We start from the raw sequence: 27,112 nt of genomic DNA, 5'->3' as shown, positions 1-27,112 counted from the left end.
TCTCATACAAGATGTACCCTTATTCCCCAGAATCCACTTCCCTGGCCCTGAGATTACTCTGAACATACTTGGTCTACATTTCAAGTTAACACTGTTTTAATTTTGTCCCTCTCTCCTAATATAGTGTCAGTTCCTCAAGAACATGGAGAGCTGAGGCAGCTAGGTGAAGCAGTATAGAGCACCAGCCCTGAAGTCAGAAGGATCTGAGTTCAAATATGGTCTCAGACACTTAACACTTCCTAGTTGTGTGATCTTGGGCAAGTCACTTAACCTCAGTTGCCTCAGCAAAAAAAAAAAAAAAAAAAAAAAAAAAAAAAGGAATATAGACACCTTAATTTGGCTTTTTATTCCCTATACCTAGCCTAGTACTACTACTACATAGTAGAAACCCAATAAATTCTTGTTGACTGAATTAGCCACACAGAAAGAAAAAAAGTGATACATTTTCCACTAGACCCCACTTTCCCAAATACCAGATTATTCGCATTAATGCTATTTCTTTGAAGTAACTCCAACATTCAAAGGATCTGTGATCTTCCTTCTATGGGCATTCCCTTTATTATGCAAATCTCAATCCATCCACACTGCCTAAGCTTGTGTATCACTTATCCATACTTTCCCATAATTCCACTGTGGTGTGTGTGTGTTTTTTGGGGGGCTACCCAATGATTGCACATTCTTTTCAATATATCCTGGAGATACTAATGAAATATATGAAATGTCTTACCTCTAGATCTATTTACATGATTTACATTTCCCTTTTTTGATCATACCTATCATTGATGACATTCTTTACGCAACTGTGTGTGTGTAAAATTCCTTGTTTCTAACATGTTACATCCTACATTCCTATCCCTCTCTCACAATCCATTGAGCTTCACCTTCAATTTTTCAGAAAGTTTTTGATAATGTTCAGTCATTCAGTCAAGTTCATCCTCATGACCTCATTTGGTGTTTTTTTGGCAAAGATACTGGAGAACTTTGTCATTTGCTTCTCTAGCTCATTTAACAGATGAGGAAAAAGCAAATTCAGTGACTTGCCCAGGTTCATATAACTAGTATGTATCTGAGGCTAGACTTGAATTCAGGGCTTCCTTTTTCCAGAGCTGGCACTCTATCCCCTGCACCAGCTTGTTGCTCTCAGAAACTCTAATGTTCCAAGACTCTCAGTCATACAGCATTATCTAAAGGATGCTGGTTTAAAAAAAATGAATCCTTGCTTCAGCAAACAAGTGACGTTTATTTCTTAAAGTGTTGATAGGCTTATACAATAGTTAGAAGCCATAAAACAATTCCTTAGCTATTCACTCTCAGCATCTTTTCTTTCTATTTGATATATAGCAGTAATCTACTACTGCTCTGAATATCAGTCTAGCAATTGGTTAAAATCAAAGTATTTTCTTCTGTTTTTAAATATGAAGGAACAGTCTTATCAGGAGCTTTTAGTAACCACCTTTTCTAAATACCTGTTCAGATTCCCCAAGTTGGAATTGCAAATTTCACAACCATTGGAGTGACTTGAAAGCAACAGATACCACTGAATTAAAATTGGAGACTTCTGAGAAGCTGCCTTAGAAAGTAACCATTAGTATGTCTTTTTCTTATAAGAACTGTCAGTGTTTAGACTGCAGTAACAATCTATTCATTGCTCCAGATATAATAACTATGATTAATTCCATATTATAAGGTCCTGTAAGGTTGACTCTACAGAATATGTCAGTATATACATGTATATTGCTCTTTGCACTAAGTAGTATTTAACATGCCTATTTATAAGTTTATGTCAAGCCCAAACCAATTAGAGGTAAGCAGTCTGGAGTCTGGTGGCTCCATGAAGGTAACCTCCTCTGCCTCAAAGAGAGCCTGCAATTCTGATACTCTCTAGGAGTCAGTATAAACCAAGAGCAATCACAACCATAGCATGATCACCAGTGGACAGATTCTTGCTATTCACTACCTGTGTGACTTTGGCCAAGTTATTTAACCTCTCTTGACCACAGGATTCTCACCTATAAAAGGAGGACCTCTAACATCAAAGACATCTAGGTAGCATAATAGAGTGTTGGGCTTGGAGTCAGAAACATGTGTTCAAATACACGTGTGATTTTGGGCAAGTCACTTATCTCTATTTATCTCAATTTCCTCAATGGTAAAATGGGGATAATAATAGGAACTACTTCCCAGGATTGTTGTGAGGATCAAATGATAGAAAGGACAGAAGAATGAAAAAATGGATGGATGAATGGATAGATAGATGGATGGATGGATGGATGGATGGATGGATGGAAGGAAGGAAGAAAGGAAGGAAGGAAGGAAGGAAGGAAGGAAGGAAGGAAGGAAGGAAGGAAGGAAGGAAGGAAGGAAGGAAGGAAGGAAGGAAGGAAGGAAGGAAGGAAGGAAGGAAGGAAGGAAGGAAGGAAGGAAGGAAGGAAGGAAGGAAGGAAGGAAGGGAGGGAGGAAATAAGCATATATTAAATGACTACTAAGTACCAGGCACTTTACTATGTGCTTTAAAATAATTATCCCCTTTCAACCCTAGGAGGGAGATACTGTTATTATGTTCATTTTATAGCTGAGGAAATTGAGGCAGAGATCAAGTGACTCACCCAAGGTGAGCAAGTGTTTGAGGCTGAATTTTACATTAGATATTCCGATCATAGGCCCAGTGCTCTATCCACTGAGGTGCCATGAGTTGATTCTAAGAATCCCAGAACATCCAACTGAGAAGGCATAAGTCAGTCTATCTGAAGGCTTTACATGCACAGGTATTTTCTTCCCAACATCCCTGACAAGCCACCAGCTTTCCTCTATATGAAAATCTCTAATGATGAAGGGAATCATGATCTCTCCATCCTGGCCATTGCATTTTTGGAAAGGCCCAAAGATTAGTTTTTTTTCCTTTACTCTGAGTTTCTATGGACCTCTGTGTCACCTCCAACTTCTGTCCCTATTTTGCAAACCTCTGGGGCTGAAATGGACAGGCCCCACCCCACATTTCCATCCCAGCTTTTCAGATATTAGAAGGTAAACATCAAGTCCCTGCTAAGAATGTCAGCTTTTTGATTTGCATGCTTTCATGGGAACTTTAAATGGTATGATTTCTAAGACCCTCTCTATCCTAGTGGTACTCTGATAAGGCAAGGCTTCGATTTTGATGACTGAAGGACATGACAGAGTAGATAGTAGGCCTCTAATTCATCTGTAATATATTATACCCTTCAGTCCAAATGCCAAGAAAAAAAAAAAAAAAAAAAGAGCCTCAATCTTACCTTGTTGCCTTGAAAGCCAGGGGGGCCTATTAACCCAAAGAGTCCTGGATCACCCTGTAAGTAAGAAAGATATAAAGATTTTATTTAATAGAAAAGATTTTTAAAAATTAACTTTCCCTTTAATTGCATTACAGAACTGTGACTGTGATGTGTGGGCCAACATTCTTTGATTTGTTTTGATCTGAAGCATGCTTCAAGGCTTAAAGCAACTCCTATCCTCAATTTGTCTTCCTACTCACTCTAACCTGAATCTCTTCTTCCCCTAATCAAAACCGTATAATACTCCTCATCAAAACTGCCACATAATCATATTCTGTTATTGAGTTCTTTGAGTCATGTTTGACTCTTTGTAACTTCATTTGAAAAGACATTGGAATGGTTTGCCAGTCCCTTTTCCAGCTCATCTTACAGATGAGGAAACTGAGGCAAACAGAGTAAAATGACTTGCCCAGTTCCACAGTTAATGTGTCTGAGGTCAGAATTGAACTGAAGAAAGTAGGGTGGGTTTTTTTTGTTTGTTTGTTTGTTTTGTTTTGTTTTACCCCAGGCTCAGCACTCTGTCCATTGCTCCACTTAGCTACCCTATTCTGTTGTGTGTCACATTTAAATGAGGATCTACAGGAGTATTCTGTAACACTTTTCAGAAATTTTAGGCTTTAAAGAAAGCCATAATTATGGGGTTTGTTTCTGTTTTCTTTCTTTTTATTTTTGAGCCTCAAAGCACCTAGCACAAAACAGAATATATTGTAGGAACCAAAATATTCTAAGATGAATTGACTTGAAATGATTGTCTCCTTACACAGTAGAAATCAGAAACTGGAAGAAATGCTTATTCGTTAAAAATGATGGCCAGGATTTTTAACATAGGGATGCACTGGGACGTAGGGGGATCTGAGACCTAAGGATTCATTAGTAAAGGTGTTCTTTATAGAAAAGTCCCTGAAATAAGTAAATATTGGCAACTCTTCAGCAACTTATACAAGAAGTAACATGATAAGGTGAAAGTAACAAGAGTAAACATTGAGTTAGCTCTTAAAAGCTTATAAAATCACTTTCTAGTTTTTCTAAGCCTTCCAATAACCCTGTGAGGATTTTACTTATCCATGAGTTTTTTATACAAATCAGAAATTTGATCCCTACCGAATCAGAGTTCTAGGTCCTATTTCTAGTCCTGCAAAGGGACTAGGATCTCTATTGGCGGAAGTAATCCTTTGAATTATCAATAAACTTCTGTTTGACCCACTCTTATATTTCTGAATCACATGTAGATTTGGCTATTTCTTTCATACATCACCACGCTGGAAATATATGTTCTTTTCAATAGTTAGCTTTTGCTTCAAAGCCATTATCAACATGTTATTAAATTCTATATATTTCTACATTTCTCCTTAACAGTGTTAACCATAATGAGCACATGAGCATTTCAAAAGCAAACTGGTTTCAAGGCTCCTCCAAGCTACCCTATATTTTTACACCAACAAGTAACTGGCAAAGAAAAAAAAAAAAATCAAAGTACCTGGTTTATTTGTCTTTGCTTTTGCTGGGAATTCTATTTTAGGCTGTCACCAGAACAGAAAAGGCTTCTGTTTTCTAAATTTTGAGGGGATAGAGTGTACTATATTTATGCTTCTAAAAACAGGCCTCTTGAGTTCTCAGATTTGGATTCCCTTACATTGAGGGTATAAGTCAGCTGCAGATAGGAGAGCAGTGAACGATCCCATTCCCAAAAATAAACTTGCCTTCCCTTTCTAAATAATTTCATCAATGAATTTATTTGCACCAGGAGAAGAAATCTCTCCAGTTCCAGGAATCACACACCTGAGGATTGCTGGTATGAATTAACTTAATCCTAAAAGAAATAAGGATGTGCTGAATAGGCTTATTCTATAAGGCATGAAGAGAATGGTTATCAGGTTGCAGGGAAGAAACTGGTAAAATACTTTGGAACTAAAAAAAAAAAAAATGAAATGAAGCCAGCAAGCACGCGCCACATAAACAAAGACACCCTATAATTGTCCTGGGGAGCTCAAATCTCAGTCTAAACAGATGTGGCAGATGCCTCCAGAAGATCTTCTATGTGACTAAAGCCCTGCATTTATGAATTTGTCACAGTGTTTATAGGAATGTTAGTTATTATCATGTAGGCTTCTGCTTTATTTTCATATAATGCTTGAGAATTCTCAAACATTTGATAATATAGTATATGATTTAGTATAGTAGAGTGATATAAGATAGGATAGTGATATGAGAAATGATTTTAGAATTTTGGGGATGTCCTGTTATGTAGTACTCTTAGGATCTGCAAAATATTTTATCTGATTAGGTTAATTCATTTGGTTCTCACAGCCACCTTTTCTCACAGCTATTTCCCCCATTTTACAAATGAGCAAACTGAAATGCTAGGGATACTAGCCTAAGGTCATGTGGGTCACATTTCTTACCTCCTGGGTAGGACTCTTTACTCTGGCAATATGCAAATTAACCTAAAGCAGAAATAACATGGTCTGGCTAACTCACTGGGCTAGGGTAAGGATCAGGAAAAATAATGTATGTGAAAGCCCTGTGAATACAAGCCAAAAACAAGGTATTATATCCATATATGCATATATACATTTGTGTGTGTGTGTATAATACATACACTTACTTGCTACATAAAGGGAGAGTCATTAGGTGGTAGCACAGGACACATAGCACTGGGCCTGCAATCAGGAATACTCAACTTCCCTAGTTCAAATCTAGCCTCAGATACTAACTAGCTATGTGATCCTGGTCAAGTCATTTAATCCCTATTTGCCTCAGTTTCCTCATTTGTAAAAATAAGCTGGAAAAGAAAATAACAAACCAGTCCAGTATCTGTGCCAAGCAAACCTCAAATGGGGTCATGAAGAGTTGGATACAAGTGAAAGTGACTGAACAATACATGTACATATGAACATACATATAGGTGTACATGTATGTCTCTATGGCATACATGTGTGTGCATGCATTATATGAGATGCAACTTAATGGCATAGTACTTGGTGTAAACAAGACCTGAGTTTGAATCTTGCCTCAGACACATGGAAATGATGTGATATTTGAGCCCAGTTTTTCCATCTAAAAATTGACAGACCATAATTAGCATCTATTTTACATGATTCATAAATCATGTTAAATATTTTCCAAATTTTTAAGTGTCGTATAAAATTTAGTGAGGTATATATGCATTATCCATCTATATATTATGTGTGATATCTGTATATTGTGTATCTGTATGTTGTATGTATTTGTTCTAGGTCGGCAATTTCATTTCCCTGGAGAACTTTTAGCTTGAAAACTCCCTGATCTGACACAAACCATTAACTTTGTAACTCATAGAATTCAAGAGTTGCCATTTACATCAATAAACTCCCTTATCCACAGTAACAAAGTGATTATGTAGCAGGTCTTTAAATTGTATCTTCCAGATTTCAAGTAAAACCTTGTTTTCCTTTTATCTCAGTTTCTCAGTCTATGAGCAATTGAACCAAAATGTATCTATATTGGGAACAGGGATTAGAGCTGTGGTTTCTCTGGTCCAGGGATCTCCCAGATGAGAAAAGTCCCTCTACCTGTACAGGGCAGCCCCCTTCTCTGCAACTTAAGGTCTTAGAGAATTGCCTAGGGTGCTAAGAAGTAAGTAACTTGTTACTATTTGTCAGAGGCAGGACCTGCACAGAGTCCCTCCAACTTCAAGACCTGCTCTCTATCCTCCACATCCTAATGGCATTGAGATATATATATATATATATGTATATATATACACACATATATATATATATATACACACACATATATGTAGGTATGTATATATCACATATATACATGTATGTGTATGTATATATGAAATGTAAAAATACTTTAGAGAACATGCTTTATTCTTCTTTGTATACTACCCTCCAACCTATTCCCTCACTCTCACAGAGTTCAGAGTAGTACATGCTCTTAGTGTCATATTCATTAAATAACCATCAGCAATAATGCTTCAAACAAATCAACAAATCAGTAAACCAATAAGTCAATGAATAAATGAAATTAACACAATGCTCAGGATGATTTCCTTTCAGTCCGATAGCAATTCAAAAAATATATAATGAGTGAAAAAAAGAAGCAAGACAAAATTAGAAAAACAACTCACGATCATGACTTTTAGATTTTTTTAAGGAAAGCTCCTTACCTTTTCTCCAGCTATGGCTTGACCTGGTGATAATCCTGGATCTCCTTTAGGGCCCTAGGGTATAAGAATGAAAGAATAGTGAGGGACAGGTTCATACACATTCATGTTTCAGCAGTCACTAGGCATTCTGAACTTGGGATTTCCTTTGGGAAAATCATTTAACTTTCTCCTGGGCCTCAGTTTGCTCATCTGCCAAGGGAGTTGAAATAGATAATCTCAAAGTTCCCTTCTAGCTAGGAATTCATGATTCCAAGAATCTATAAGTATTCTAAAATTTAGAAGAAGACAAGAAAGAAAATAAAATCCTTATGAAAAATTTGGCAACAAATATGTTGTCGCTCTTGTACATGATACCATTGTACATTCTAAAAAGTTTTAAATCAAAGTTACTATAGTTGTTTGCTATTTATCTCTTTTAGACTTGTTTCTGTGACTACATTTGAAAAGTAATAGTTTCTTGAAAATTCTTAATTTTCCTTAATTACTTCACATAAGAATTCATATTTAACATTAGATTTGTTTAGTATGAATTCTTATGTGAAGTAATTAAGGACTGGAAGCCAGTTACAACTCCTACTTTATATATATCATTGCCCAATTCCTATGGCACATTAGTGATGCAGGCCACAAAAATTGTTATTCCTACTGAAGTATAGTAGAATAATGTGGGTGTTTTCAGCAAAAATAATTGGGTATACAATACTTGAAATGGTTTGACTAAAGTTTTCCCACTTGTCAAAAGATCTTTTACTTGCCATCATAATAGAAACAATGCTTAGACAGCAAAAACTATTTCAAGTTTCCAAAAGAGAAGTACATTATTTAAGACTCTCGACAATGCGCTTCCAATCTGCCTTTCCAGCCTCAACTCCCTCTCCCCTTCATTCCAAACAAATGCTTCCCCAAACTGAAAGTGAAATTTTCAACTTCTATTAATTACTTCTTCATGGAATGCACTCTGTACTCATCTACCCCTTCACACATTCTGCTTCCTACCATATTTAAGTACCACTTCTACCATTTAGTCTTCTCTGATAGTTCAAATGTCCTCATTTCTCACATGGATCTTTTCCTATCTATCTCGTTGTTGAGATTCCCTCAGTCTCAAAATTATTTCATAAATTTTTATATCCAGTAGAACGTAAGCTCCTTGAAAGCAGGTGCTCCATTTTTCTTTGTAATGATTCCTATACGAGATATATATATAAACTACTTCATGTTTCAAAAAAAGAAATACTTCACCAGCCCTCCCACTTTCTCCTCCATCCAAAAGTATTCTCTTCACACCAGAAAATGTGGTTTGAATCATTCCATTGACTAATCCATCACTCCCTACCCTGTCTTTTATTTATAAGGATACTTCCTGTATCCTCCCCCATCCTAATAGAATGTAAGTTTCTTAAGGTTAGGAACCACATAAAGATTATAGCCTATGCTTCTTGGTTTCAGGGTTTTCTGACTTCAAAAATGGCCTTTGGAGATACTTGCATCTATATCCTTTTGATGATATCAGATATTATCAAGTGCCTTCTCTAGGGTTTATGATCTAGGTTTCCCTGCAATATGAAGCTGATATTTACTACCTGGTACTAAACAAAACAAAACAAAAATACAGAAGCAAAGGCTTTGAGATACAAAGTAGTAGATTGGGGGTGGGGGGACACACACAAAGAATCCATAGGATGATAAGGCATGAATAAATAGCTATATGTACCAATGGAAATTATATCCACATTAATGAGCTCATAGAACCAATAAAGAACTCTTATCAGGTACATGATCAAATCAAGGGGGAAGCTCAGCATTTTGTGGTCACTATTAAATGATAAGCCATCCATTGAGATCCATAGCCATCTGAAAGATGTCAACCTAGAAATCCACATAGGAAAAACTAAGTGAATGACAAATACTTATTTCTCAGACCATAGCACACAGTTATTGATGGGTGGCCCATTGAGTTGTGTCTATTAGTATATCTTTGTCAGGCCTGTTTTATAGATAGTGAATTGAGCCCACAAATGAAAAGGAGAAAGACAGCAAACAGGATTGTATTCAGGAAACTGCAGAGGACTTTAGACAATTCTAGGATACCTTTGACTGACAAAAAACCTCTTTTTTTTTTTTTTATTTTCAGGAAAATGCATAGCTACACACTATGATAGATCACAGTATCAGAAGAATCAAAATCATGAGTGACCCAAATAGCAATGGGAGACACATGCTAGGTGTAAATAGGAGATGACATATCAATAATGACCAATACATGATAAATTGCTTAAAAGACAACATGCAAGCAAAAAATATATAATTATTTGGAGTTCATGGCGCCAATGTGAGAGGTAACAGAGGCAATCTAAGTCCTATCTTCAAGGCCTAGAGGAAAGTCTCAGTGTCATTGTATTTATCATCTAAAGGGAATTTATGAATTGTACAGAATTGTACAGAATTAAAAGGCATGGGTGTGTTAACAAGGCATGGGTGAATTACTACCCATGCTAATAGAGCAAGTATTCTAATCAATGGATCCCAAATCCTTGATTTACAAAAGTATAAATAATTTCATAACAACGATAATAATAGCTAAAAATTATTTATAATTTTAATATTCACAAAGCATTTTCAAAATATTATCTTTTAGGGCAGCTAGGTGGTGCAGTGGATAGAGCACCAACCCAGAAATCAGGAGGACCTGAGTTCAAATCTGGTCTCAGACACTTAAATTGTTTGATCCTGGGCAAGTCACTTAATCCCAATTATCTCAGGAAAAAAAAAAGGATTATCTTATTTTTATCCTTATCTATTTCTGGGAAGTAGGGGGAAAGGACCAAGATGGTGGAAAAAGAGAGGAACAATCATTGATTAAGCTCCTACTTTGTGCCAGGTACTTTACTAAGAGCTTTACAAATATGAATTCATTTCATACTCATAATGATTTTAGGAGACAGGCATTATTCTTATTACTGTTTTACACTTGAGGAAATTGAAGCATATAGACATGAAATGACTTGGCCAAAGTCATGCTGCTAGTAAGTACCTGAGGCTAGATTTTAAATCAATCCAGGCCCAGAGGTCTATCTGCTATATCACCTAATTGCATCTACAGAGATCATTTTTGTTAAACTCATTTAGGGATGAGGAAAATGAGGCAGAAAAGTTAGGTAATATTCACAGGATTACACAGATAGTAAATGTCTGAAGCCAGATTGGAATTTGGGACTTGCTACCTTCAGTTCCAATGATCTGTCCACTACCATCTACCCACCTCTACTCAAGAACTGTACGTAGTTTGTGCTATTAGCAAGTACCTCCTATATGCCACATACCTGAATAAATTCTTTCAATACCAGAGAATTTCTGAGTATATCATCAATAAACACTAGATCCTCTCAGAATTTTTCCTCTGTATTAGGATTTGAAGTTCTAATTGTTAGGAGGCTAGGGCCCACAAGGATTCAGAATCACAGGATTTGAGAGTTAGAAAACCCCCCAACATCCATTTAGCCCAATCTATGCATGAAAGTGTCTGTTACTAAGCCCCTTGTAACTAAAGAGTACCATCATGGCAGTAAGGGCCCTTTAAATTTAATCTCAGTTTCCCATTAGAACCTAATTTTCATGACCTCATTGATTGATTGATTCATTCAACAAGCATTTATGATGCTCCTATTGTATATGAAATAAACAGGGCCTGCTTTCAATAAATGTCTACATTTGCATGGTTGATTTATAACATGAATGTGATTTTTTAAAAAGTCAAATCACTGAGCATTCATGAAGTTTCAGATAAAGTGCTAAGTATGGGGGAACTATTTGAGCTCAAGAAGCTTCCTCTCAATCTAATGGAGTGATGACATGCAAACAATATGTACAAAAAAGATATACACAGAATGAGCTGGAGATAATCTCAGAGACAGACCTAAAATTAAGGATGACAGAGAAAGGCTTCTTGCTAAAACGGATACTTTAGCTTAGACTTGAAGAAAACTAGGAGGTGAAGATGAGGAGGGAGAGAATTCCAGACAGAGTGGGGAGATGGTGTGTGCAGTGTGCAGCTCTCAGATTATATGAGTGAGTGAATATAATGTATGAGAAGACTAGAAAGGGAAGGAGTTTCTAAGTTATGAAAGGCTTTGTAACAACAAAGAGAACATTTCATATTTGATCCTGGAAGTGACAGGAAGCCACAGGAATTTAATAAATGAATATGGAGGTGACAGTGATGTGGTCAATTGTTGTTCAGTCATTTTTTCGACCATATTCATGGCCCCGTTTTGGGTTTTCTTGGCAAAGATACTGGAGTGATTTGCCATTTCCTTCTCCAGCTCATTTTACAGATGAGGAAGCTGAAGGAAACAGGGCCCAGGGATTTCATGGGTTCCACTGTGTGAGGCCGCATTTGAACTCAGGTCTTCCTAACTCCAGGCCCAGTGCTATTTGTATTGTATCACCTAGGTGCTTTATTAAGGCAGATATTTTCCATCAAAATTACTAAAACCATAAAGAAATGTTGTGCCCTGACTAAACTGAAAGAAGCAATGCTCATTGTTTTTAGGGTTCCTTAAAGAAATCTTCTTGTAGCTGATCTGACTACCAGCAGATTGCTTAGGACAGAATGAGTATCACATGGGAAGGTCATGATGCAGACTCTGGCCTCAGCATGAATCTTCAAAGGGTTGTTACTAAACCATTTGTGTGCTTCATTGGCTCTAGTAAAGATGTGTATCTACCCCCCTAATAAAAAACAAAATAAACAAATAGCCCACACAACACTTGATGGCATCAACAATGGAGGGAATGGACATATGAAAGCCTTAAGTGGAACATACTTCTTTGTGGAACTTATTAGTAGGGCAATATTTTCACAATTAGTCTCATAATGGGAGCTTTCTGATCTCAGTTAATGAGATGAATAGCTCTTATGTCCTTTATTACATTTTACTTTATTAACACTGGGAAGGATTGCAATGAAGCTATTATAATGGCCACGTGGCCTTTTGATCTTTTAATGTTTAACAGTTTAAAGACATGGCTCTTGGGGACTTGAGGTCAGATGTGACCTCCAAGAAGGATTATCTTTATGTGTTTCAAACAAGTGCTAACTGCAGCACATGCACAGTGTGTCCCTAAAGGAACAACTTTGCTCAATTACTTCTTATTTTTACATGGACCATACTTTAAAAAAGTAGAGGTATTAAAGGATGTTTCAGTCTATTCAACATATTGAGGTCAGCATTTGCATTATTAACCCAATATTTAGTACAATGGGATGAGAAGCTGTTTGAAAAACAAGACTTTGAATCTCATTCATGATGGAGAACTAGGAAAATCTTTTCATGACTCGCACTAAAGGTACACGTTATATTTCTATACAGCCAAATGATTTCTATTTGAGCTCAAAGTGCATTATCACATGCCTTGCCAAGTTTCAGCCCTTGATTCAACCCCCTGAGACCATTCTTCTAATTATCTGCCTCCTTGACCCAAATTTAAAGGACTCACCTACAGATTTGTAGTATATAATTTCAACTAGGTCCTCTCGGCTATGAAACAACACTTTTACTAATCTTCCCCAATTGGCTATGAATCCCCATATGAGAGATACTTCAAACCTCTTTCCCAAGTCTCCCATGCCACTCCATTCCTCCCTCTTAAGGAGGGTCTTCCTTGTACTTCACCATGGACATCTGGCACGAGTTTCCTCTTCCCTTTTACTACATCTATAAAAATTCACTCTCTTCCTTTTCTACAGTTTTTGATGAAGAGGTGGCCCTTCTCCAAAATAATGGCAACATCTCTACTTGCACCCTCGATGCCATCCCCTTTTGTTTCTATCGACAGATCACCCCTATAATCATTTGCCTATTTTTTCTAATTTTCATTTTATCTACTAATTCATTATTTGCTCCATACAAACATTCCTGGGCATCCCTCATGCTTCAAAATAAACCAAAGAAAGTCCCTTCACTTGAACCTACCATCTTCTCTATCATCTCTTTCTCCTTTTTCACAGACAAAATACTAAACAGTCTGTCTAGGATTATTGCTTCTATTTCTTCTCTTCTAACTTCCCAATTTCTTGCAAATAGCTTCCAATCCCATTACTCAAATGAAACAGCTCTCTCCATTACCAATGATCCTGTAATTAACAAATCTAATAACTTTTTTCTGGTCCTTATCCTTCTCAACCTTTGTGAAAAATTGAATACTGTCGATCAATTTCTGGATACTCTCTCCTTTCTAGAACATGATACTGCTTTCTTAATTTTTTTCCTGCCTGGAAATTCCTTCCCCATGTCTTTTGTTGGATTTTAAACCATTTAATTATCTCTTACATGTAGGTGTCCCCCAAGGTTATGTACTTGTTTCTCTTCTTTCTCTCTATTCAATAAGTTAACAACTCCTTTGGGGCTCAAATCTAGTCAGATAAATAGAAGAGAAATTTCTGTTCCCATTCAGATTATTCCAAGATCATATACCCAACTTTGACTTCTCTCCAGAGCTCTACCCATCTGCCTATGAAATATTTCCAACTAAATGCCCCTTTAGCATTTGAAACTCAACATTACCAAAATAAAACTCAGTATCTCTATATACATGTGTGCTCCCCTTCTCTCTCTTCCTCCTTCTCTCCTTCTTTCCCTCTCTCCCTTCTCTAAGGCACTATCCTTCCTTTGACCCAGATTAAGAACTTCAGAATCATCCTTGACACTATAATCTCCTTTAATCCACATATCCAATTAGTTTTTAGTTAATTGTCAGAAATTCTATCACCCTTTTCTCCACTCAAAATACCACCACCTTAATTTAGGCCCCCATCACCTTTTGGCAGGATTTGTGTACTAGCTTCAAAACTGCCTTTTCTATTTCTTGTTTCTAGTCTCTCTTCAATCCAATCTCATAGCTGTCTAAATTATGTCACTTATGCATAAATCTAAGGACATTATCCCTTTGCTTAAAAAGCTTCCAGGGCTATCAATTCTTTTTATGATAAAAGAAACATTTCTCTGGCATTTAAAATCATTTAGACTCAAGGTCCAGTCTACCTTTCTAGGCTTACCATGGATTACTTTTCTTTACATATTCTGTGGTATTCCAGTTAAACTGGTCTACATACTCTTGTTTCCCATGGCTGAAAATACCATTTCCTAGCTCCAGGTCTTTATCTAGGCTATCCTTCATAACATTTTTGGGTATCATCTTTGACATTCTGGTGGGTGTGAGGTGGAAATTTAGAGATGCTTTAATTTGTACTTTAATAATCTATATATGGCTGGACAAATTGTGGTATACTGTTATGATGGAATACTGTTATACCATAAGAAATGATGAAAAGAAGAGCTCTTGAGAAACCTGGGAAGACCTAAATGAATTTTTGAAAGAGTAAAGTGAGTAGAAACAAGAAAACTTATTATATTAAAAACCTTTTTTAAATGAATAATTTTGAAAGACCCCAATCAATGAAATGATAAAAGATCATTCCAAAGAATCACTGATTAAAAACATGATCCATCTCCTGATAGAGACTTAATGGACTAAATATTCAAGATGACATTTTAGAACATAACCAATTTGAGAATTTGCTATGTCTGACTACATATACATATATACATATATATATATATATATATATGTACACATATACATATAAATGTATGAATATATATGTATATATATACACACATACACCCCCACACCCCCACACCCACATATATATATATATATATATATATATATATATATACATATATACACACACACACACACATATATATATATATTTGTATATATGTTAAAAGGGATTTATTTTTCTTTTTCAGGAAAGAGAAGAGAATACAGTGTAGATTCTAGGTCCTTTGAAAACCCCATTCTCTTTCTTCAATATTTTCTATTGCTAATATGATTTATACATTATATAGGAGTAGAGCTGGGAATGTACATTGGCCTTATTTTAGGGTATTCTAGACTTTAAGAAGCATTGGGATCCTGGATCTTAGAATTGTTCACCATCTGCTTTGATAACCCTAGATGAGTGCTATCACTTGGCAAGTTTAGAAGGAAATGCAACAATGACTGCTTCCTTCTGGGAGTTTTCTCTTCCTCTCCTTTCCTAATGCTTCAGACATACTGTAATCCAAATGCTCAATTTCTAAAGTTTCCATGTTTATGCAGTACCAGGAAAATCATATGACTCTTGGGAAATAAATCACTTACCTTTGGACCGGGCAGTCCAGGCAAACCAGGATTCCCATGTGGTCCGGGCATGCCCTATAAGTAATGAAAAATCAATGTCAGTCATGGAACAGATCAGATGCTTGCTATTAATATGATACTTTATCTACTGTAGCACTAGCTGCCTAATAGTAAAATGCTGAGCCTGGAGTCAGGAAGAACTAGTTCAAAACCAGCTTCACACAAAGAGTTTGTGAGAGGGAGATTAAGGATTTTCTCTTTAGAAATCAATGATTCTGTTTTATGGGCCAGAACTCTGAAACAAGGATTCTTACAAGATGTTAAGTCAATGGAATTGATGAGACAATGGTTATCTAGTTTAGCATGGTTCAGTATGATAGATTTAATCTTACAGCAAATAATGGTTTTCTAGTGATATAATGATTGGCTTATACTCAGTGTAGAGTATATAAGCTGGGACAAACTCAGTCAAATAAGCCAGAGACAGATTCATTCCATTGTCCACCTTTGTGGTGACTGGAGGCTGAAGCACAAACTCTTGGATTCAGGCTCACTTCATCTCACACTACCATGGTGGTCTATCCTCCTGCATTTTTTCCACTGAAACCAAATCCCCTCTGAAGGCAAATGAGAAAGCTAGATGAGCACCAAATTGAAGGAGACAATAAAGACTTTTTGGACTTTTCCTGGCTATTTAACACCTGCCTTGTGGTTATTACTCTGCTAAAAAGAAGGCTGCCCAAAGCTCTCCAGAAAACCCACCGAGAACACTACATTTTGGCACAAGAACATTATAATTGTGAATCAATAAAATGAAGGGAACAGGAGATGGGTATTTGCCCATCAGAAACAAAGGACATATTATCCCAAAATTCTTAGTGTTCTTTTAAGCAATTAAAACTGCATTAAGACTTTTGCGATACTGTGTATGTATATCTATCTACTTTTATCAATCTATCTACCTATCTAACCTATCTATATTATGTGTGTGTGTTGGGGGGTGTTTCATTTGATCTTTATAGACAGATGCTATTTTCCCATTTTCTTGAAAATACTGATAGGAATTAAGTGACTTGACACATCACTAGTATCTAAGGCAGGATTAGAACTCAGCTATTCCTGATAGCACTTCACAGCTTTTCAAAGAAAACCCAATGATAAAAAAAACCTTAGGCCACAAGGTCCTGCTTTGATTTAGCACAGTAAACAAACATCAACTTTTGAATTTTGTCACTTCAAGCAAGTAATCCTAGCTGTGCTTCTAGGTTTATAAATACATGGAGATTTTCTCTATGATGCTTGCATGAGTTATATATTCAATAAACATGTTAAGGGAATTTTATTAATCATTCACACCTTAGTAAGAATCTGAGTTAAATGCCTAGTTGCAATCTTCTAAATTATGGTAATTGAAGTTTTATAGGATTTGAGGGATGAAGGGGCAAAAGGATAGAAGGGAGAGTGGGAAAAATAATTTTGGAATGTGTAGTAAATTTGTGAAGGGCACGTCAGTGCAAGACTTTCCAGAGCCAAAAAACAACATTAGGACACTAGGATCCTGGAAGGACAAACTGCAAATACTATCAGTAAGTGGGAGAGAAGCAAAGATGGAAATCTTATCAAAGATGAACTGTGTATTTTAGTATTTCACCAAGCAAACCCAGATATGTCTCCTCTTTGGAGAAAGCTCATAACTAGAAGAGCTTCTATTGTCTTCCCTTCCCATCCTCTTCAGTTGGTTTCCCAGAGGATTTGGGAGGCTGTGCCATTCTACTTCTATACAGTCTAAGCCCTTGGTTCTCTCAGACCTTGAAGATACACTTAAAAGCTGGTAAATTGCTACTATTAGCATTTTTCTTTTGAACCCCCTCAACACCCACAGCCACACCAGGATCCCTATTTTCATCTCTAAATGAAATGGGTTGCCTTAGTTAAAACAAAAACTGGCAGGGGGAAATTAACTAACACCAATTTTAGATTTATATAACACATAAATCTTTTGTTCAGCAGATGTAATTTTAGAAATATGGCAGCTCCTTGGAGTGATTTTTTTTTATTCCGTACATTTCTTTCCCTAGTTAACAGCTAATATTCTGCCCCTCTCTTTTCCACTATGTAATCCAGGAATGCACTATTTTAAGGAAGCCCACTCCCCTTCATTCCCCACAGCAAATGAACCTGACCTTCACCTACCACTCAGCAGATGGATGAGATCACTCCAGGGCTAAGAATAATATTACAAGTAGCAATAGACCAGTTCTGCTGCTGCTGCTGCTGCTGCTGTAGCAAATTTGATAATCTTCCTAGGACGTGTTCATAGAGAATGCCTTGACTGGGCGTTTATAGCTAAATAAACAAGATTCCATGAGTTTCTTGGCTTCTTTGGAGTTGGCAAAGGAAGGATAGACTTTAAAGATCTAAGCTACTTTTTGGAGGAAATGACCATCATCCATCTCCAAGGAAGACAGAATAGGAAAGGGCAAGCAGTCCAATTTTTACAGACATTACTTATGGGGAAGCCTTTCTGCTAGGAGCTGGGATACAAAGAAAAACATTTTAAAGAAAAGAAATAGTTCTTGCTTTCAAGGATCTTATATTCTTGAGAAAAGGGGAAGGATTGAAAAATATAGGTAGTTTCACTTCCAGTTGATCAATGATGGACAGAAATAACTACACCCAGAGAAGGAACACTGGGAAGTGAATGTAAAGTGTTAGCACTACTGTCTATGTACCCAGGTTACTTATACCTTCGGAAGCTAATAATTAATGTGCAACAAGAAAATGGGATTTACACACATATATTGTGTCTGGGTTATATTGTAACACATGTAAAATGTATGGGATTGCCTGTCATCTAGGGGAAGGAGTAGAGGGAGGGAGGGAGGGGATAATTTGGAAAAATGAATACAAGGGATAATGTTATAAAAAAATTTTACTCATGCATATATACTGTCAAAAATTTTTATAAATAAAATTAAATTAAATTAAAAAAAAGAAAAATATCGGTAGTTTGAGGAGAACAGATAGAATCATAGTTGAAGGTCCATGAATGATTTCATGGGGGAGGCGGTATATTTTATATTTTGTTCTGTGACATTTGGCTTTCCCCCACTGAAACCTCATTCTTGTTAAAGCTCTGTTTCAGGACTCATTCATCTCTTTTCATTCAACTTTTACTTGAATATCAGCATCCATAGAAAATGTTCTAGATATAATGGTTTGTTCTAGACAAAGTCTGGAAGAACTGGACTTCCTACATGAAACCTGGCCATGATGAATGCTGTTTCCTACTACCCTGAATTTAGATAGATGCAAGGGGAGAGATAGACACACACACAGAGACAGAGAAAAAGACAGAGACAAAGAGGCAGAGAGGGAGAGAGTAACTATTTCGTATTTTGTGTTTATTTATGTCTACATAAATACCCTGATAGAATGTAAATTCATTGAGTATAAGGATGTCTTTCTACCCCCAGCACCTAGCAATCTCAAGACACTGTAGGTACTCAATAAATACTTGTTGACTGATTGCTTGAACTCTAGCATTTACTAATTGTGTGAACCTCAGGTGAGTCAATTAATTAATAAATATTTATTAAGCATCTACTAAGTGCAGGCATTGTGCTGAGAATACAACAGATAAAAGCCAGTACCAGCCCTAAAGGAGCTCACCATCCAGTGTACAGGATAATCAGATACACTGAAATCTTCATTGATGAAGGGAGATAAGGAATCAGACTTCCTCACTTTGAATATACCTCAGATCCTTCATCTATTTGCAGGTTACCATCCATCATCCTTCCCATTCTTTAAAAATACATAATCATTCTGATAACAGAAAGAACATCCAACTCATTTACTCACCCTTGGACCTCTCCTTCCTGATGGACCTGGGAGACCAACAGGACCTGGTGGACCCTTGAAAGAGAAAGAAATGAGGCAATTAAAAGGAGTAGTAACCACATAGGCCCTCTCTCTCCATAGGCTGAAATCAGTTAAGATTTGAAATTGCCTACTTGTGTACCACTTCTCTAGTCCCAGCTGATAATCATTTAATAGCAACATCAATTTCCACCTGCCTCACCCCAAACAGCAGGGGTAAGAGCTAAAACTCCAGTTGTCCTTTTTAATCTGGTCAAAAATCACAGCAGGAAGCTCATGACTCATTGGACTGGCTACCCAGGATGGTTTGCAGAGGCATTGGAATGGGCAGTTTTGTGGGTAAGTTTTACCTAAATTGACTTTTACTAGAGAGGGGGAACTGCATTTAGGGTTTGGAGACCAAGAACTATAGATTTTCAAGCACACTTTAAACGGGGGCTACCCCAGAAAAGCTGAAGCCCTGTGGATTTTATGTACTTTTAAAGGAAATATGCCAAGACACAATGTAATGTGTGGAAAGCTAGATTGTAATGAAGTCCATCTGTTCCTTCCAATGGTTATACTACAATCTACCAGTTCTTGCCCTGGTAGGTAGCTCCTAGAGCCAGAAACTTTGTATAGGGTAAAGTATAGTATTGGGACTAAACAGAAATAAAAAAATTCTAGAGTAACAATTAACCTAGCCAATGAATTTCTTAGAGGTTAGTTAAAAAAAAAAAAACAATCAATAATAGATAACCATCTATTTGCTTTATTACATGCACTAGGGCAGGGAACATACCTATGATTTCCTCAGCGTAGGGAACTTATGATATGAACTCACATGGAAGTTAGCAACTCTTTAGTTATTTATAGCTTTAGGCAGTGCTGTCAAACTCCAACAGAAATGATCTCAGAAAGCTTCATATTGACTTAGAAGACCATGCTATTACCATTATCTGTGTTGTATTATATTTTTACAGTTTTTTTTGGTAAATTATTTCCCAATTACATTTTAATTTGATTCAGGTCTGATTCATGAATGCTGCTGACCTGATAGAAAGTTGTGCATAGTAGATTTGCAGTTTGGTATGAATCATTTTCTTAATGTAGTGTTATAGAAATGCTTGTTTTATTCTATAAATTGTAAAAAAGTAATAATTATAAAAATCTAAGAGATACATTCACCAGTTATATGGTCATAGGCAAGTAGCTCAACCTCTCAGAGCCTCATTTTTCTTGTCTATTATATAGGTTTATTTAACTATATTATAGCAATATTTAGACTATCTACCTTACAGGGTGGTATGAAAAAAATGTTTTACAAACTTTACAAATATATATATATGTATATATATGCATATATATGTATATATATGCATATATATGTATATATATGCATATATATACATATATATACACACACATATATAAATGCTAAAGTAATACCAATTTTTAATCAATCCATGTTACTTTAAAATGTAGTATAAACCTACATTATTTTATTTTATTGTGAATTTTTTGTGAGGAATTTGTGACTTTCCCAAGATCATAGAGTCAGTAAGTATTAGGTGTCTGAGATCAAATTTGAACTGAGGGCCTCCTGACTTCAGGGCCAGTGCTCAATCCACTGTCCCCACCCACCTCCATTATTTTAAAGATACTAAACATAGCTTCAAAACATGAGCAATATCACTGAGTATACATTGTAGAGAATGGGAAATGGGATTTATGCCTTTTATTCAAAATCAAATTAAGGATATGCTCATCTATTCATTCTTTTAAGCTATGATGTTAACTCTTTCCTCTCCTTTGACTAGGAAAAAAAAAAGAAATTCTAGAAAGATATCTACACATAGCTCTACAATTTCCTCACTGCCCATTCATTTCACCACTTGTAAAATCTGGCTCTTATCCCCACTATTCTAGCAAAAGACCTCCATCCAAAGTATTAATAAATTCCTTATTGCTAAAAACCAAAGACCTTGTTTCAATGCTCATTACTCTTAAACTCTCAGTGATATCAGACAATAGTTATTAACCTTTCCTTGAAGCCCTCTCCCTTTCCTTGGTTTGTACAAGGAATTCTCAAGGTTCTTCTTTTACCTTCTTGACAGTTTCCTCTTGGCACCTTACTTTCTTTCTGACCTTATTCCAAGGGAATTGTCCTGGAACCTCTTCTTGCTTCATACTCTCTTGGTTTACACACTCCCATGTCTTTATTCATCTCTCACCTCTCTGCAGAAAACTCCATTCTCCCGACTCCCAAGATCTCCTCAGAATTATAGGCTCCTATTTCCAATGCCCAGTTGATCCTTGAAATTTAAACATTTCCAAAACCAAACCACACATCTTCCTTCCTAAAGGACCTTCCTCCTGATTTTCTTATTTCTGTTGATGTACCGCATATCCTCCCCAATACTTCACCATCATCTTTAATTCTTCACACTTCTTTTTTGTTCACATTTGGAAAATGAATGATTTGAATTATACTCTCTCCAAGGTCCCTCATAATTGGAGTCCCGAGGGCCTATAATCCAGTCAGCAGCAAAGCTCCTTGGATGCTTTGCAATATTTCTCCTACAGTCTTCCTCCTTTTTACATTTGTTGTTACCCACTTAATTAGGCCTTCATCTCTTTTGACTTGGATTATAACACCATCCTCTTAACTGGTATCCCTGTCTCCAGTCTATCCCTTCCTAAATCCATTTTTCAAACTGCAGTGGTGAGTTGGATGGAGATGGGGGTCTGGAGTGAGGAAAACTGACCTCAAAAAGCACGTAAAAGATTCAGAAGAAATAAAGGTTGGAAGTCTAGCCAATTAAGTCATGAGGTGTGTGACTTAAATTGTTTTTTTAATATCATGGAATTATAGAGTCTCAGAGTACAAAGGAACATTAAAGGCTATCTAGTCCAATGGAGATCTTTTCAAGAATCCCTCTATAATCCATCTGACTCATGGCCATCTAACATCTACCCTAAGGACATCAAGTGAGGAGAGACCCATTATCATCTTGGATAGCCCCATCCACTTTTTAAATCAAGCTTAAATCTATCTATCTTATAGTTTCATCCATTGTTCTCATTTCTGCTCCCCTGGCTTCCTTTTAAGTCCCAACTAAAATCCCACCTTCTGCTGGAAGTCTTTCTTAATCCCTCTTAATTCCAGTGCCTTCCATCTATTAATTATTTCCCATTTATCCTGTACAGAGCTTGCTTTGTATATAGGTTTGTATTTAAAATCCCTAATTAGATTGTAGGCTCCTTGAGGGCAGGGATATCTGAGGGTAGGAACTATTATTATCTCTACTTTTCAGATGAGGAAATTGAGAAAGACAGAAGTTAAGTGACTTGCCCATAATCACAAGATGCTAGTGAGGCTGGATTTGGATTCAGGCTTTCTTGACTTCAGTTTTATCATCTTTCATTCATTCATCAAGAAGGCAGAGGAAGGAAAAAAAAAAAAAAAAGGAAAGGAGATGTGACTTGAATTGAGGGAGGAAGTACCCACACTGACCAAGTCACAGATTCTGGAAGTGTTGAACTTGTAAATATGAAGAATAATACAAATATGAATAATTAATAAAAGTATAAATAAATAATTGCTATCGTGATGTGCTGAGATCAAGAAGGATTTCAATATAAGAAATAATGAAATATGTTTGGGGAACTATGATCAACTAATCTTCCTCTTTCCAAATAAATTCCCATTATTCCCATTTTCATTTTTAAGATGATGATTTATTAAGTCTGGAATGTGTAGAATTAAAAACTATTGTGTCAATAATATTACTCTTAATAATAAAACTAGCATTTATACTTCATTTTAATGCTAGGAGCTAAATGCCATTATTATTCCCATTTTACAGATTAAAAAAGTAAAACTAAGAGAGGCTCAGTGATTTCACCAAACTAGCAAGAGTCTGAGATCAGATTATAATTCAGGTAGATCTGCCTCAAGGATTAGTGCTCTATTCACTGTGCTACTACATGCCTCAAGATTAAAAATACTTAAGATTAAAATAAAATATCTCTCTGGGGAGTTTGGATGAACAGATTAATTTGAAAATTTTGTGTTGCCTAACACAAAGCCTTGTACATTTTGTTGAATAAAATTATGAATGAATGAATGACTCACTGCCTTTGAATTATATTTCTGTTTCTTAACATCAGTTTCATTTAGAATGTTAATTGTTTTCAAAAAATAGATTTTTAGTTGTTAGTTACTAGCTGGTTACTAAGCAAAAAATTTGTCCTGTGTTAATAATATCTGTACACAATATTTATAGACATATACAAAACTATATTAAGTGTTGCTCAATACATATCAAATAACTTTCCAGTAATAACCACAAAGAAAAACTAGTCTAAGCATGTAGCATCATCTTCTCCATCCAATGGTTTCTGGATCTACACCAATGTCTCAAGTAAATGTCTACTAACATATTCATCAAACAAATTAGTCTTATAGATGATTGTCTTTGGTCTGACTTCAAAAAAGAAAATGCAATTTTTCATAGACACAGGACTCAAAAAAGATATTTGGTTTTCAAATGCAAAAAGTAAAAAATAATATTCTTTCTAATTATTTGATTTTTCATGTATTAGAACACTGCAGCAAAACTCAAATTTACTTCAAAATAATAATAGCTCACATTTAAATAATCTCTTAAGGTTTGCAGATGTCCTCCTTCCAAATAATCTAGTGGAGGTAAGTTGTATAAATATTTATCACCATTTTACAAATAAGGACACTGAGGCTCTCAAAGGTTTAAGTGGCTTACCTGTGATCACACCACTATTTATGCATCTGAGCTGGGTTTTGAATCAAGGTCTGCTGACTACATAAATGTTCAGTATTTTATCTGTTATAACATGTTTTTTAAAATGTATATGGCTTTGGAGCTCATGATAATTCAATGAAAAGTGGAAAATGCAATCAATCAGCTCATAACTCTGTCAAAACTTCACCAAATAAATCATTGCACCATTACTTTTGATTGCTTTTTGGATTTTCTATCTCTATTCAAGACCCACATAAATTACCACCATGAACTGGAGGCCATTCCCAGAATATAAGATCCTTGGGGGCAGGTTGTTTTTTTTCTTCTTTGCTCAGTACTGAGTATAATACTTAATACAAAGTAGATACCTAATAAATGTCTAGTTAGGTTGAATTTATTAACATTTTCTTCTTCACTGAATTTGTGTCAGATAGACATAGCCTGTATTTAATCTTCAAATGCATATTTATTGCACTTTTAAAAATTAAGTCTGTACCTTATAACAAATTCAGAATTACAATCCTTGCCTAGCCTAGGCAACAAATAATAGCTATTAAACATCTAACTCTTTTATTGATGAATAGTAATTCTTTGCAAAGTAGTTCTATCACTGGGTATATTACCACAATGTTAATGCCAGTAGTAGCTTAAAGGGCATAATTTAACTACTCTGGAAGACCATAAAACTCAAAATAAATCTAAGATTTTCTTGGTGTCAGTATCCTTTCCACAATATGGCCTTTAATCCATCCCTACCTGGACATTCCATACATATACTCATATACACACCCTCCCATAATTTTAAATAAGTATAATGTTTTCCTTTACCTCTCTTCATCTGTTCTTCTGACCCATCTCTTAACAAGAAGGTACATTAATCCTATAATTGTAATTATTTTTCAAAAGAGAAAGCTGAATCCATATTTAACAACTTGAATCTTTGGCTGAATTTCAATTAAAAAAAAAAAAAGCAAAACATCTGATTTATCCATAACATCACTAAAACTAAATGCTCCTACAATCTATCAATAATATTAATAGGGGAAAAAAAACATTACTCAGAAAAAACCAATAGCTGTGCTAAAATTGTTCCCACTGGAAGTACATCTTATAGGAGCCATAAATTCTTTCATTGTATTCAGAATAATTTTCTGTCACAGGTTTGGCTTATTATTTATACTCCATTACAAAATTTTCTCTAAAATTCTCACTAAGCTAATTTCAGCAAGACACATTTAAAGATAACTTACAGGAGGTCCAGGATCCCCTTTGGGGCCTCTCAGATTCCCCATTTCAAGCATCATATTCAGATCCTCATAGTAATAATAATCATAAAAGTCAGTTTCATAGTTATCTTCAATGTGGTATGTACCATCAGTATCAACTTTGCCTTTCCGTTGATCATGATTATTATCCACAGATGGTTCAGTTGTTATCCGATATAAAGTTGTATTCATAATTTGTGACAGATCCGTGAGTTTTTTAGTGTGCTGATTAATCTTGTTATCTTTTTTAAGGTGATCAGTTTTATCCTCTTTCATAAAGGGAGGGATGATGTATGGCCTCTCCTTAGACGAAGGGAGACTGGTTGTTTCTTCTTTATGTCTCACAGCATCATCACTTGAAACATTTTGGATTAATTTCTTATTGGAGCTTACTGTCCCCTTTTTGAGTTGGTGGTAAGGAGCTGATAGATTGAAATTTGGCAAGCTATGTTCTTTGATGATCATCTTTGTGACTTGAATTTCAGGTTTCATGAGATCACCATCAGAGATGTTTCCCCAGGGGACAGATGATGTTAAAGAGCTTGATGATTCCCAGGGTGTTCGAAGTTTATGGACAGATGGAGCCTCTTTATTTACTGAGTTTGGATTTCCTTGTCCTTCATAAAATGGTCTATACTCTGATGGTATCTCTTCACCAAACTGCTTGTGTGATGGAGACTTTTCTAGCACAAGACCTGGCAATGTGGTAGTGTGAGGAAACCCAGTCTCTGATCGATAGGTATCAATATGGCGACATTGCTGCTTCCGATATCTACAATAGTTTGCCGAGGCTTCAGCTGAGGGAATTATATCCAGCTGACAAATTATTCCTTCAAAGCGGACTGAATGGGAGTCCATACTTCCCAAAGTAAACACACTATCAGCATTGAATGCCTGCACTCTTGAAAGAGTGTCTTTGCTGAATTGCTTCTTTCCACATTCAACAAACATGGAAACCACTGTATCTTGAATATCAATGGCAAAGGAGTGCCACTGTTCATCATGAACACTGTAGTTGAAAGATGCGGCTAGCTTCCCACCAATATGGATCACTACTTTTTTGGGTAATAGTTGTACTCCCAATTGCAGTCGATTTTTATTTCTGATACTGAAGAGAAAAGCGTTGTTGACTCTATGTGAGAGTAACCCAATTACTATTGTGAATTGCTGTCCTAGACTGGATGGCAAAATTTTCTTGGTAGGTGCCTCTATTTGACTGTCACTTGTTAGAATGACACCTGTTTCTGCTACATGAACTCCTTGAGGTAATGGGGTAGATGATGATGCTAGAACCATGTTCTCCACTGGTTGATATCTTACATCTTTGCCTCCAAGGCCTAGTTGATAAAGAACATCTATGCCTGAAAGAAAAGGAGAGAGAAAAATGAAAAAACAAAAACAAAAACAAAAAATCCAGAATATTACTGAATTGAATTCATGTGCTTGAGCAAATGGAAGAGGAGAAAAGTGTTTTTATAGAATGAATATAATCCATCAATTAAACATTCTCAGTAGGGGAGAAGAGAAAGAAGGCTACATCATTCTGTG

At 36.0% G+C, this 27,112-nt stretch overlaps 1 protein-coding gene across 2 annotated transcripts in view; it reads right to left on the bottom strand.

Moving 5' to 3' along the window:
- Positions 1 to 27,112, bottom strand: part of COL24A1 (collagen type XXIV alpha 1 chain) — a 345,626-nt gene that overhangs the window by 277,316 nt on the left and 41,198 nt on the right. For both annotated transcript variants that reach the window (XM_074266340.1, XM_074266341.1), the window contains 5 exons: positions 25,550 to 26,925; positions 19,519 to 19,572; positions 15,676 to 15,729; positions 7,465 to 7,518; positions 3,270 to 3,323 (listed from right to left, as the gene is read on the bottom strand). In XM_074266340.1, the coding sequence (XP_074122441.1) occupies positions 3,270 to 3,323; positions 7,465 to 7,518; positions 15,676 to 15,729; positions 19,519 to 19,572; positions 25,550 to 26,925 (1,592 nt within the window). The remainder of the gene's footprint in view (positions 1 to 3,269; positions 3,324 to 7,464; positions 7,519 to 15,675; positions 15,730 to 19,518; positions 19,573 to 25,549; positions 26,926 to 27,112) is intronic.

The sequence above is a fragment of the Sminthopsis crassicaudata genome, chromosome 4 (assembly GCF_048593235.1).
Source record: "Sminthopsis crassicaudata isolate SCR6 chromosome 4, ASM4859323v1, whole genome shotgun sequence".
NCBI classification, from domain to species: Eukaryota; Metazoa; Chordata; class Mammalia; order Dasyuromorphia; family Dasyuridae; genus Sminthopsis; species Sminthopsis crassicaudata.
This window is presented reverse-complemented; position numbering and strand designations above follow the sequence as displayed.